At 40.0% G+C, this 14403-nt stretch overlaps 1 protein-coding gene across 3 annotated transcripts in view; it reads right to left on the bottom strand.

Moving 5' to 3' along the window:
* BMPR1B (bone morphogenetic protein receptor type 1B) overlaps positions 1-14403 on the bottom strand; it is a gene marked incomplete at both ends in the record, with an annotated part of 105805 nt that overhangs the window by 28878 nt on the left and 62524 nt on the right. For 2 of the 3 annotated variants that reach the window (XM_080797313.1, XM_080797315.1), the window contains 2 exons: positions 4019-4121; positions 4639-4741. In XM_080797313.1, the coding sequence (XP_080653439.1) occupies positions 4019-4121; positions 4639-4741 (206 nt within the window). The remainder of the gene's footprint in view (positions 1-4018; positions 4122-4638; positions 4742-14403) is intronic. The other variant, XM_080797314.1, reaches the window with a different exon arrangement.

The raw sequence follows: 14403 nt of genomic DNA, 5'->3' as shown, positions 1-14403 counted from the left end.
TTCTGGACCAACAGCATCAGCAACACCTGGGAACTCCTGAGAAATGCAAATGCCTAGGGCCCACTCAGATACACTGAATCAGACTCTGGGTGGGGCCAGTAGTCTGTGTTTTAACAAGCCCTCCAGGTGAATTCTGTTGCATCTGAAGTTTGAGAATCACTGGCAACCACACAAGTGGGATGCAGTAAATGTTAACTTAGAAGGATGGGAGGGGGAAGAATGAGCCAGCACATGCCAGCACATAGGAGGGAGAGAGCAACCCCTGATACCATATCCTAAGAATAGAGAAAATGCTAATTTAATAAATAAAGCAAAGCAAATATAATAAACAAAAGGCTTTAATGTAAAATTGCGTATTGATTATTAGCTGCCATGGCTAACCATTATTTTCCATTGTTTTATTTAGTTTCCTCACTCTTACAAAAGGAAAACTTCTTTTTTTTTTTTTTTTTTTTTTGAGAACATCATTCAGAACTCTCTGAAGAAGATGCTGTGAGATAACACCACTGACCCATTTCCTCTCTACTACTTTAGCTAGGTATCCTTCACAGAGTACTTAACCTTACTGTTCCTCTGTTTCCCTGTCTGTGAAATGGGGATAATAACCACAATGCCTTCCTCATCAGGCTATGAGGATTCGGTAAGTTAGCATACATAAGGTACTTAAAAGAGAGCCATAGTAAGTAAGCATCCCATTCTCATTAGCAAATATCTCAATTATGAGGATGATTTCCATAGCCCTTAGGCCAGAAAATCAGCCTGGGTTCTGAGCTTTAAAGGGCCCCACTCTGACTTCCTCCACCCGTGCCCCTTTCCATCAAGCAGTGGCTCCACAGGACACAGGGGATGTGTCCACTCTGAACTTGTCCCATCCCACTCTCCTTTTAAACCACTGGCCATGGCGGTGTTTCTGGCGGAGGTTAAAGAAAAAGAAAAAGAAAAAAAAAAAGGAAACAGTAGCTTTATGGTAGAGCTATGTTAAAAAATGGCAGCATTCTTAGACTGCAGCCTGCTGGGACTTTTACTGGACCCCAGAATGACTGCACCGATGGGATCTGCAGAGAACTCACCTAGGGACTACCTGGGATCCTCAAAGTTCAAAGCAGTAAACCTTAATGCCACTAAACTCCACCCACGCCTACCACCTTGCATAATTTTCAGCATTTTGCATCAACCATTCCTACGTCCTCCTTCCCATACTGCTCTAAAACAAGGATTATGCTGCTGCCTTTCTATTCAAAGCCTCTTCACCCTGTTCTCTAGAGACTTATTCTACTATTTTTTTTTTTAAGATTTTATTTATTTGACAGACAGAGATCACAAGTAGGCAAAGAGGCAGGCAGAGGGAGAGGAGGAAGCAGGCTCCCCGCTGAGCAGAGAGCCCCATATGGGACTCGATCCCAGGACCCTGGGATCATGACCTGAGCCGAAGGCAGAGGCTTTAACCCACTGAGCCACCCAGGCGCCCCTATTCTACTATTTTTAAAAGTCCCTACATTCTCAACCTCCTCAGACAACAGTCCGTCATCTGCTTAGTGCTAAGTAGAATCTGGCTCCATCTACAGGACAATATGCACACTGCAGCCCTCAGCAATAGGAAGAATCCGAATTTTCCTAAACCCTACTGCAACTTCTAGAACTCAGCACCTTCACTTGCATGTAAGCAACCTTCTCCCCTGGAGGAAAGAGATCCTAAAATCTAGCACTTCTACCTTCACATCCAGCCACTTCCCACCCTCCTCCCTCCCCCATTCCTAATACGTGAGCCCTTATACCAGTGCTGTTCAAAACAGTGTCTATAAACCGCCAACTTTCTGCAACTGGTTCACAAGGAAATGCCTAGGAAACCTGAAAGTAAACATTTAGAACTTTACAGCAATTTGACATCAGACTTCTCTTTGAACAAGGTGTTATCAGACTCACACGGTAAGGCACAAGTGTGCTAGCGATATCCTCTAAAGGTCCTACTTTTTTCCTCCAAAAGTATTACCCAAACTGTAATGTGCATACAAATCACTTGAGGAGTACCGTTAAAAAGTAAGTTTGGTAGTAGGGGGTAGGCCAGAGATTCCACATTTATTTAATCTTTATTTATTTATTTAATTATTTATTTATTATTTATTTGAGAGTGCTTGAGTGAGTTGGAGGGAGGTGGAGAGGAATAGGGAGAATCCTAAGCAGGGTCCACTCTCAGCATGGAGCTCCACGCCCCGCTCTATCTCAAACCCTGAGATCATGACCTGAGCCAAAATCAAGTGTCAGACACCTAACCTTAACTGAGCCATGCAGGTGTCCCGACATTCCACATTTCTAATGAGTTCCAAGTGATACTAATGAGAGATCTACAGACCTACTTTAAATAATGAGGTTTTTAGACAACTTAATTATGAGATTTTCTCCAATCAGCCATGCTGTTTGCTATGCCTGTATTTTGCAAATGCCTCTCAAGTATTGCAAACGGAACCTCTCCATTCACTACTGCCTCTGTTTAGAGTCACTGCTACTAAGCGACTGTGCAAATTTGGGAAAATTAGGTAAACTCCCTGTGCTGCAATTTCCTCACTTTTTTTTTTTAAAGATTTTATTTATTTATTTGAAAGTGAGAGGGAGAGCAGAGAGAGAGAGAGAGCTCATGTGCAGAGAGTGAGAGGGAGAAGGAGACTCCCCGATGAGCAGAGAGTCTGAGGCAAGGCTCTAATCCCAGGACTGAGATCATGACCTGAATCGAAGGCAGACACTTAAGGATTGAGCCACCCAGGTGCCCCCAATTTCCTCATCTTTAAACAAGGAATAATTCCGGGTACCTCTTTGGACTATGGTGGGACTCGAATGGGTTAATTAATGTGATACTGATAATAATTCTTGGCTTATGTTAGCCATTATAATTTTTTCTTTTTAATTTTTATTCCTGTCTTACCCACTTAGGGAACTTTCTAAATTTTTATTCCTGTTTTATCCACTTAGGGAACTCTTGTTCACCCTTAAAGTCTGTTCGTGTCACTTCTATGAAGCTCTTTTGACATCCTCCCACCCCAAGCAAGTAAACCACTGACCTGTTTACTGCACTTATAATTTAACTCTACTAAGCTATTCCTGACCAAATATAATTTAAATATTTACATATTTCTCACATCCCAGTAGGCATGTCTTGAGAGCAGGAATTTTCTTCATCCATTTCTGTATCCCTAATGCCTGCTATGCTGACTGGAAATAGAATGTTTTATCTGAATTATTATGAATGAATCCTTTAAAGCTTTCTAGGCTTCAGCAGAAACAAGTGTTATAAAATGTTATCATCAAAACTATGAAATGTCATTATATTTTATTAGGAAGATTTACTCAAGAAATAAAATCAATCGTGAGAAATCATTTTAAACCACTTATATAAGACTTAAGCTTTAGGACTCTGTGACAATCCCAGTCATTTATTCCGTGGTGAGAGCAAGGAGAAGAAAGGAAACATAGGAGTGGTTTTTAACAAAAAGTCTTTCAGGTTGCAGTATTTGTCTTTTTTTCAATGAGCAACACTTAAATGTATAAGTTTTTAGATTAAATTCTCTAGACATCTTTCCCATCCTATCAATATACTGATACATGATTTGACTAAAATGTAGTTGCTCTAGCACAGACAAAAGGAAATGCATCTGGCAAATAATCCAATTTGGTCCTTTATTTCTTTTAATGCACCTTAGCCTCACGGCAGTTTTTGACTGAAGTGCAACTTCTGAATAACACTTCGAGGTAAGCGTAAAATGCCGTCTCCTTCCTCCATGCTCCTGAAACATACTACAAGCTCTAGGACCTCTAGTTTTTACAGGGAAGTGGGGAGAAGTTAAAGAAATAAGATTCTCAAGCATGAAGCCACATAAGACTACTTTTCCAAGAACTACTTGAATTATGTCCTATTGCTTCAGTCTCCTGCCCCAGCAGAGGAAAACGATACAGGTGCATTCATTTAGGGAGGACAGAGCAATTCTGTGCCTAAAGCCCTCCTAGCTCCAAGCATTCCTCTCCTTACCTCTGGTTTTCAGGGGAGGCAGAGTGGGGTGAAGGTCTTTATTGCATTCATTCCGTTCTGTGCAGCACTCAATTGACCTTCTCTGATGAGGAATGGGGGTGTCCTAAAGTTGAACCCAAACAGCGATTAGTGGAGCCCCCTACATTTCAAAGTCACATAATCGAAAGCTTTTTAAAGAACTAACACTATTTAGAGAGCTCACTTAAAATTCTGATGATTTTTCTCAAACATCCTGAATATTTTGTTTTCTATTAGGAAATTGCTCTTAAATTTCCCATGTATTATCTTACTGCAGCTTTTGCATTTCAACAAAACTACTATTGCATTTATAAGAGCCAGGGCACATAATTATAAACCGAGGAAGAAGGCTTGGATTAATGCAATTAACTAAATTGGAATCTGAGCAAGACAATCGAATGAATCACTAACGCAAGAAGTTAACCATGTTTGATTTGGTTAATAAAGGCAGAATTGGCCCAATGAAAGAATTTTCAAATTACTTTCCAACTTACTAAAAACAGGCTAGTCAAGAAAAGCAATTGTTTTATCTAATGTGAAACCTGACTGTTTGAAAGCTGACAATGAAAGGTTACAAAGTAGAATTAACTTATCTTCCTTACCCGACACTGAAAATCTGAGCCTTCTAGTCCTAGACATCCAGAAGTGACCACAGGCATCCCAGAATCATCTTCTTCTATCATTGTGAAACAATATCCATCTGTGCTAAAGACCAAGCAGGCAAAGTAAGTGTGTGTGGGGCGGGGGGGAGGAACACGTTTGTCATTTGTTCAATTACGTACAAGGACAAAGTTGATGATCATTACAGGTTACAATCGGTTAAGAGAATTCCAAAACTCCTTTTATGAAATTTGATTTAATAACCATAAAACATTCGGTAATATCTTCTCTGTCTAGAAACCTGTGAGAAAGAAGGAGCCAAACTTTCCATATAACATACGCCATTAATAACCATATGTACCAATTACTGAACACCTGCCTTGGTCCTCCGTAGACATCCCCCCAACACATCCAGGAAAATGACTTCATGAGGAAGGCAGTATTATGCTCATCTTCGAATGAGGCTCAGAGAGCTTGAGCAATTTCTCAAGAACCTTACAGCAAATGAGAGGCCCTGTAGGTTTGCCCCCATGCAGGTGAACATTTATGCTGGTTCTATTTGCTCCAAATGAAATAAACTTCTCTTTTACTAAGGCACCAAAGAAAGACAGGTAAGAGCTGGGATTAGCACAGCATAACCCAGCTAAGATTCTACCATTTGGTCCCTCTGCTTTGGGGTTGATCTGTCATACGGAAGAAACATCGAGCTCTATTGTAAACAGGCAGAGCTTATACTGGGGGATGGGGTGAGGATGAATAACAGAAAGAAGGGGTTTTAACAGGACCACAGAAAGCAAAGAAAATTCTAAATTTATGTATGGCTTTCTAGATTAAAAAAAATTACTTATTCTACCTCATTTAATCCTCCCAACAATGGAAAGAAAGTGATAGTATTTCTATTTTACAGATGAGGAAATTAAAGGCAGAGAGTCTAATAAACATGTACAGGGTCGCAGAAAAAATGGTAACAGAATCAGGCCTTGAGTCATTCATCCCCCCATTTTGCGCTATCCTCTCCTGGGGCCAAATCTGGAAAACAAGAACTCTGACATACAGAACTATTGATAAACCGACTTCACTGTCTTCATAAGTTAGGGTGATGAATGCCAGCAGACTCCTAATGTTAGTCACCCACCACTACTGCGTGTGCTGAGAATTAAAATACTAAATTATATCTCCATCTTTTTCTCATACATATGCTTGCTCAGTGTCCAAGACAGACAACGGCAGCGTCGTCCTGAAAGGTCAAGGGAAGAAAGCGCTGAGCAGGGCATTAGCTGTGATTTGTGGGCTTGTCTATTCGGTATCCATGGCAGCAGCGTTCTGCCATACATTAGCCCTCCAGTTATCATCAACACCCTTAGAATTGTTTACTCAGTTTATAACCCTCAAGTGATGCAAAATACCTCAGTTTAAAGAACTAGACTGGCAAAGTTCAAATATACTAACGAATGGCTAGGAAGGGCCAATGATAAATCTCTTCATTAGACTGAGGTCAAATGCATGAATACTGTCATGGAAGAAAGACTGCCTCTGAACAGCCCTTGGTCTGAATTCTTAGGGGGCTTTTTAGCCAACTTACTGAAATTGCTAGGAAAATCTAAAGCATGTAAACACTGAAGACAATAAATAAAAGAGCCATCCCTTAGAAATTCAAACAATATGAGCAGATAATATCCATCTGTTTTTTTTATTCCTTTCCTTCCTATTTAGACCATACGTGTAACTTCCTTTTCTGATCAAAAGTAAAATTCAGAAATTATCAGAAATAAAGTCAATTTAATTTTTTTTAAAGATTTTATTCATTTATTTGAAAGAGAGAGAGAATTCACAAGTAGGCAGAGAGGCAGGCAGAGACAGAGAGGGGGAAGCAGGGAAGAGGCTCCCTGTTGAGCAGAGAGCCCAATGCGGGGTCCAATGCTAGGACCCTGAGATCATGACCTGAGCTGAAGGTAGAGGCTTAACACACTAAGCCACCCAGGCACCTCTTAATTTTCTGACATTAAGAATTCACAGAGCTAGAAAAAGTGATACAATATGTTAAATCTAAAAAGATTAATTTCTCCTTATTTATGAGTTCCCCTTCCTCAAAATCTGAATATGTGGAAACACACTCATAAGGATTAAAAAATAAATAAATAAATAAATAACTGGTTAAGCTGTGGTCAAGTCACTCCAACAATGTCCTGGGAAATTAAAGAAATCAGAGAGAGTAAATTCAAGCCTTAAAAATACACTCCTTTGGGGGCACCTGGGTGGCTCAGTGGATTAAAGGCTCTGCCTTTGGCTCAGGTCATGATCCCAGGGTCCTGGGATCGAGACCTGCATCAGGCTCTCTGCTCAGCAGGGAGCCTGCTTCCTCCTCTCTCTCTCTGACTGCCTCTCTGCCTACTTGTGATCTCTGTCTGTCAAATAAATAAATAAAACCTTAAAAAAAAAAAAAAAATACACTCCCTTGTCTGCAAAGGGGCCGGGGCTAAAAATACAAAGAGTGTGGAGGAGGAGAAAAGTCCTGGAGAAAAGTCAGTGTCCCATAAGTCAACAATTGGGACAGAAACCAAATATGTAGCTGGAGGAGAAGGAGAAAGGTTAGAGAACAATTTCAAGTGCATGTTATCAGCAACAAAGCAAAATAGTATTTTTTTAAGATTTTATTTGTTCATGAGAGAGACGGAGAGAGCAATCATGAAAAGGGCAGGGTGGGGGTGGGGGCAGGCAGAAGGAGAGGGAGAAGCAGGCTCCCTGCTAAACAGGGAGTCCAGTGCAGGGCTCCATCTCAGGACTGGGATCAAGACCTGAACCAAAAGCAGACACTTAACTGACTGAGCCACCCAGGCACAAAACAAAGCAAAGCAAAAATCATTTATAAGCTTCTCACTGAAATTACTAGCTAGCAAGAGACACTAACTGGAAAGGAGTAGTACAATTACAGAAGCTTAATAAGAATCACTTGAGAACTTGAAATTCTTGAGCAAACACAAACATAAACCAAGCTGTGCTCCTGAGTCCGAGCTGTTCAACCACCTCCACTAAGAGATGCCTGCTGACTGTCACAAAAGGCAATTAAGGCTTGGCACCAGTTTATTTGAATAATCTGCTGCCTGGCTCCCATGTTAAATCTTAGTTTTTAAATGCTTTATATTGATTATTATTACCCCATCATTCCCACTGTGTTGAAAGTGGTAACAAGAAGAAATGAAGCCTCATGAAGAAAACACAAGTAGAAATCATTTTAAGCAAAACTGAGAGCAGTGAGATGTATACAAAGGCATGTCATTTGGTTACAGTAGTGATAATGAATTTTAAAAAAAAAAAGGAAATTGATGCGACATTTCAAAAATGCTGCCCCTGTATTAACAGGTAAAGACAAGTAATGAACAAAATATAATAGTTGTCTACCAAGGAGATCAGTCATCATCACTGACTGCCTCTCAGCATCATGTTAATTTATGAAAAAGCAAAGCATTTGAGAATATAGGTCAGGTGAGGTCAAAGCACTGATGATGAACTTTTGTTAACACTATCAGAGGGTGCCTTGAATCTGCCCAATATTCCAAAAGCAAAGACGTGCCTCATCCATCTAGAGAGCTCATTAGGGAGTTAACTCTCTCCAGACATTTTCAGTAAGAAGCAAGTAAGCAAGTAAGAAACAGGTACACGGGGCTCAAAGTCTGGGATGGATATGCAACCAGAACCTGCACTCTTCTCATCTGTCGTCAAATTGGGTTTATAAGCTGCCTCTTGGACTCCAGTTCATCCATGATTCTTGAAGGATAGTCAGAAGCCAATTCCATAAATGTCTAAAGTTGCACCACCAGAATCTTTATCTAAGCTGCTCTCTTGATTGTTTTGTTTCAGGGAATCAAGTGTTTATAAGGTTTATTCCCAACGTGGTCCCTTTCCCTCTATTCTTCCACTAAGATGTTATGTTTCCCTGTTGCAGATGCTAGGGTTGTTCACACACACGACCACACAGTTTAGAAGGGACTACTGTAGAACTTTTTTCTAACTAGTTTAGATCCTCATAAAGATGAATTTCACTATAAAATAATTTTTAAGTATTAGTTAAGAGGAGTTTAACTGTTCTGCTCAATCAGGGTGCCAGGAAATCTTAAAGCACCATTAAAATATTATTTTTTATTATCAAATAAATTATTTACTGAGTAGTTTAAAATTTTGCTCTTGACAGAAATTAATTATATATATGGATAATTGCTGAAGTGGATCTCTCCGCCCACAAGGCATAGAGATCTCTTGACTGATCAATATTTATTCTAATTTTATTTCAGAATGCAAGAAATACTAGAATTCCTAAATTTCTTTTAAATTCCTCTTAGGTTTCAGCCACAATTGATTAGAAAGACTGTTTGATTTTAAGTAGATTTTAAAATCAGTCCTTGAGAACATTCTGTCTTCTAAAACACCTATTTCACCTTCAAGGGAAATAAAGTTTTTGAAGTTTTCTGTCACAGATAATCTCAAAGGTTCATACAAAGTTTAGAGAGGTTATTTAAATCATGTAAATTTTAGTCAACTATAACAGTGAAAGCTGCTTAGATCTTTACTAACGGTAGTTCATTTGACAAACATTTATTCAGCACATGACAATTCAGGCAGAGTTAGATGCCCAGACATAAGCTAAGGAAGATGTAGTCTTCGCTTTGAGGGAGCTCATAGTCTATGAATGCTACGATCCTAGGAGAAACCAAGTCATCCCACTTCTGGCAATAAGGATAGAAATCATAAGCTAGTCAAAATGTTTCCTACAGATTTGGGAAAAAGGCAAAGAAGAATGTTGAACACTGGGAATTATCAAAATAATAGAATCCCAAAATTTATGTTTTTTTCCTTATCATCTTAGATGGGCGGATTTCCATGGTAGTGAGGGAAAGAGGGTAAAACATATAGGACCACTACTGCTCCCCATCTCTGGTTTTCCTCGGAGACATCCTATCTCTACAGGCAGGTGAAGTTAGGTTGCTAGTAAAGTTCCAATGTGAGAAATGTCTTTTACTTTATCTTCAAGAATGTGTAACTACCTTACACCCTTCTCTAGCAGCCATACCGAGTGATTTGGCATTTTGTTCATTTTTTTTCTACGAGGTAAAAGATCTTCTGAATTTGTCTCCATTTTTATATGAATCCAGCATTTATATAGTCTCACCTCCACTACCTTGAGCAGATGCTCTCTGTCTCTCACTTTGATTGTTTCGATTGTTCTGAGAGCTTTCCAGCAGGCCTGCCTGTCCCCTCTCGCTGGACTCGGAAGGACTCTGTACAGCATACTTGCTGAGAAATCTCACATTTTCCTTCTCTGCTTGAAAGTCTTCAATGGTTCTTTAAAAGATCATCAAGCTCAATATTCAGACAGTTTGAGCAACAGTGGAATAAAACGGATGTGATGGAAGATGTATAAACAGAGGAGAAGAGCGTGCACTTTAAACGTTCTGAGATCTTAGCTAGGGAGCGCCTGTCTGAAAACTCACATCATCACATTCAGCAAGGGGTTTAAAACTCTTGGGTTAATGCAAACTTTATAAAAAGGCTCCCAGCCCCTAAGCTTTCCCTTGTTCCCACTCTGAGTCTTCAAGGTACAGTCGGGAGACTCATCTAATTCTTCATTTAGGCAGCCTGCTGTCACATGCGCACCCTCTGTGCAAACATCCGATGTGATTTATTATACCTGTAAACCCTGAAAACTGTCCAGGCAGAATTCTTGGTCAAACCCAGTAAGATAAATGGTAGCATATTTAAAATCATCTCTGAAAAAGAATGAAAAATAATTTTTAGAAATGGATAGACTTCTGTGACAGTCTGGGTGAACTTGAGAGAGGTGATGAGGAGTAACAAAGATGACTATCACAGGCCAAGCCAAATAAAACAGGGAAGGATATATAAAGCAGGAGCAGACTATATAGAGAAAAAAAATAGACAAAGAAAACTGGAAAATAAGACAAAACACTGGCATGGTGAAAGTCATGTAAAGAGTTACTGCAGGAGACTTTGAAGCATTCAAGGGTATACAGTGATAGTCTCAGGTTCTAGGAATTAATCTAGAAATGGAATGGGAAGGATTCACCCCTTCCCTTTGGAAATGGAAATGGAGTAGTGGCTTCACCCCTCATTCTGAATTATGGATATTAAAAAAGGTTCTAATACTTTCTTCAGCATATTTGTGCTACATCCTCTAACATGTACGCCATGAGGCAATAGAAATGGATTTTGGAAGCAGACACACTTGCATCAGGTAGGAACCAAGACCAAGAATGAGTCTGGCCTTGGTGTGGGCAGGTAATGTGATTGCTGCTATGAAGAGTTTAAAACCCCTCTAAACTTTACATATATTTTCTGAATTATCAGATGGAATTTCGGAATCTCTTTTAAGGAGGATATACTCTTGATTCAGGCCACTTTTTAAGATTATTCGGTCTAGGAATACGGGGTTGGTAATGTGCTTGAGACCTACCTACAACAACCAGATTGGCTAAGAACTGCTTACTATAAGGCCTCAGGCCACACAGCTTGAACCAGCCCTTTTCTAAGCCTCAACAAAGCATACTCTGGTCTTTAGAACTGGTTTACCTAGGAGTGCAATACTGAATGCAATATTACTCCAAGTGTATTCCCTTGCAGGTCAGCAAATTGCTTGTTACTGGTCTGTGAGCAGTTAATACAGAAGTGGAAACTTGCATAGCAATAAACTTAGCTCTACTAAATCTCAATAATGGAAAAATAGAAAAATTTGAACATACAATTTATAAAGATCTTAAAATTTATTTTCTAGTAATTCATTTTTATTGTACTTTAGAAAAGTATCAATGCAGCTGATTGCAGTTGGTGGGGGGTTATATTTTACCAGAAATAGTATGAGAAGTACTGATTGTTGGAAGTCAAAAGAGTACATCATGGGCTTACAAGAATGGAGGCCTGAATTTATTCTAGGTCTCGGGGCCCAGGAACAAAAGCAGCCCCTGTGCTTCACACAACTGATCTCAGCTCACAGGAGACTCAAATGGAGTTAACATCTTGTTCGCAAAAAGGATGTGCCTTTTACCCAAGAATGAATATTCACTCCTTTGAGATCAAGTTCAGGGGTTGGGTGATGGTCAGGAATTCAGAACTTTGGAATACGTATTTCTAAACTGCAGTTATGAAGGTCAATAAATACAACTGCCAGATTTTGGTTCTTATCCGACTTGACCTCTAACAGCATTTAACACAGCTGACCTTACTGCCTCCCTCTGTAAACCCAGCTTCAACGATTACCATACTCACTGCTTTTTGTTCATTCTGAATCTTCTGAGAAGAGCCTCCTTGACCCAAGCATTAAATGTCTCAAGGCTCAGTCCTACTCTGGTCTACCAGATTGTTCTATTACTGTACTCAATTTTCGTGCCCTGCCCGAGCCATGGCTTCTCTCCAAAGTTGAGCTTGACCGTATCACTTGATTTGGTTAAGTGGAATGCTAGAGGACATGTTACAAGAACAAGAGGTTGCTCCTTTCCAGGCAAGTTAAAAAGCACATGCCCTGGTTAGCTTCTTGTCCAAGAAGGATGAACAAACATGTGGAACAGGCCTGAATTCAAGCAAGCCCACCCAATCCAGCAGGGTCCAGCACAGCTGCAGCCCATTTGTAGACCCAGTTTATCTTTAATTGTTTATATCTTTAGTTGTGAGTCGATGTGATTTTGAGGTTATTTGTTTCACAACAAAAACTAACTCATGTTCTACTCACTCTAGACTCTCCCCCCCAACTCTTATCCCAGCTCCAGATCCATTTCCCATGGCCAACTCTTTGGTGTCTCCATTTGCAGGTGTCAAAAACCTTAAACTCAGCATGTCCAAATTGGAGCTTAATTATTCCCCTCTGTCCTTTTTCATTAAAAGCCTACACTGTACAACTCAATGTACATCCAACAACCTGTGAAACCCCTTTGGGCCCCTCGCACACAGAGTTCATCAACGTAAAATTTTCCTTCTACATAGCTCCCCAACACATGCACATCCCTCTTGCGCAGGCACCACCTGAGTCCAAGATCATGTTCTCTCACACCAACTGTCCTTCTGAAATACTCATCAATACTACTGTTACTCCTGCTGAAACCAATGCCCCTCCATGGCCTCCCAATGCTTCCAGGTATAAAATGAATATTCTTAATAGAGCCGACCAGGCCATGGGTCATCTTTCCTGACTCCAGACTCCACTACAGCCACACCTCCTCCTGCTCCCTGCATGTTAGGAAAACCAGTCTTCTTTGAACATACCAACCTTCTCCTTCCCACACACAGCATCTGTGCTCCAGTGAGCCCTGTCCAAACACTTTCTTCCAAATCAATGCAGGACAGACACTCCAGTGGCCAACAAGGACAAGAGGACAAAATAATTAAAGTTGGAATAATTTCGGAAGGTCTACACATATGATCACCAGAACTACAGCTCAAATGATGCACATTGATTTATTCTTAATTACTACACACTCAGGAAAATCAGTAAAATATCTTTCTAGCACATTTCCTCCTGACAATATTTTCTTCAGAAAACTTTGACATTTTCCTGATACTTTTGCCATTTACTACAAACAGGTAGTGTTTCCCAGAAATATGTCTGACCTCTGGAATCATTTTACCACAGCACAGACTCAGCGATTCCAAATTTGTTCTATCATATAAGAGCTGAGTTACTAGACTTCTCTGGGCCCTGAATTCCTTACAGGTAATTTTAAGAAATAAGCATGCCCTACCATGCTGAGTTGTTTTGCTGATTAAAGGAGATATGTATTTATGAATACACCCAACATTCTTCCATGTCATTCAGTTAATACATATTTTTTGAGCTATATATATCTCATGATATGCTTTCTTTCTCAGGAAGAAAAAAAAGCATTCAGCTCAGCTTCATGCTCCTTCTCGGGTCAAGAGGCTCCAAATGATTGCTCAGATACTCTGCCCGGGCTTCAAACCCAGCAGCCCATTCTCCCATTTGGGTCTATTACCCTTCTTGACAGAGATTCTGCTTTCCTGCCGTTTTAACTCTTGAGATCTGCACTTGTCTGGTTATTCTGCCATGTCTCCCTGGGCACACTGGCCTCATTACACTATACCTCTTTACCCACTGCTGTCCCCTTGGGGGGTGTAAAGGCAGGCTACAGTGTCCACCAAAATGGATGTAGCTGCATTAAGATGTGTAAAAAAGAAAGCAGTAAATAATCCAGTTTCAAATAAAGTCTTGATACAAATATGATTATCCACTAAGGAATTTATTCTCTAGAACTCTGACAATGTCTTTCCTAACATCTGGTAGACTCATCATGTGGGCTCTATCACTATACTGCTTCCCAGAGCCAGTGAATATCCATAACAACTCAGGTGTTCTTTCCAAAATATTAACCACCTTTGATATGATGAATGGTTAAAACAAATAAAAATCCTCACACATGTGACACCACCTGCTATTGAATTTATTTTGAGGACAAGTTTTTTTGAAGGAAAACAATTGGTTTTTGCTCCTTGACACTTGTCCCAAGCCTGGGACTTGTGTTCTATGTTTATGTACATGTGTGATATTTGCAGCAAGGAAGGAGACTCTCAGAACACCATTTCAGGCCCAAATGCGATCTAATACTTTTCCAAACACAGGCACAGCTCTGAGAGGTAATGGAGTTAGGCACTATTCCCCAAAATGTGTTTTTAGAAAATATCAGCCTACAATTCCATAGTCAAAAAAGCATGAATCTTTGTTAAAATGAGATTTAAGTAATTTATATGGC

Source organism: Martes martes, assembly GCF_963455335.1.
Source record: "Martes martes genome assembly, chromosome: 2".
In the NCBI taxonomy this organism is placed as follows: domain Eukaryota; kingdom Metazoa; phylum Chordata; class Mammalia; order Carnivora; family Mustelidae; genus Martes; species Martes martes.
Note: the sequence above shows the minus strand (reverse complement) of the source record. Positions and strands in the feature narration are given on the sequence as shown.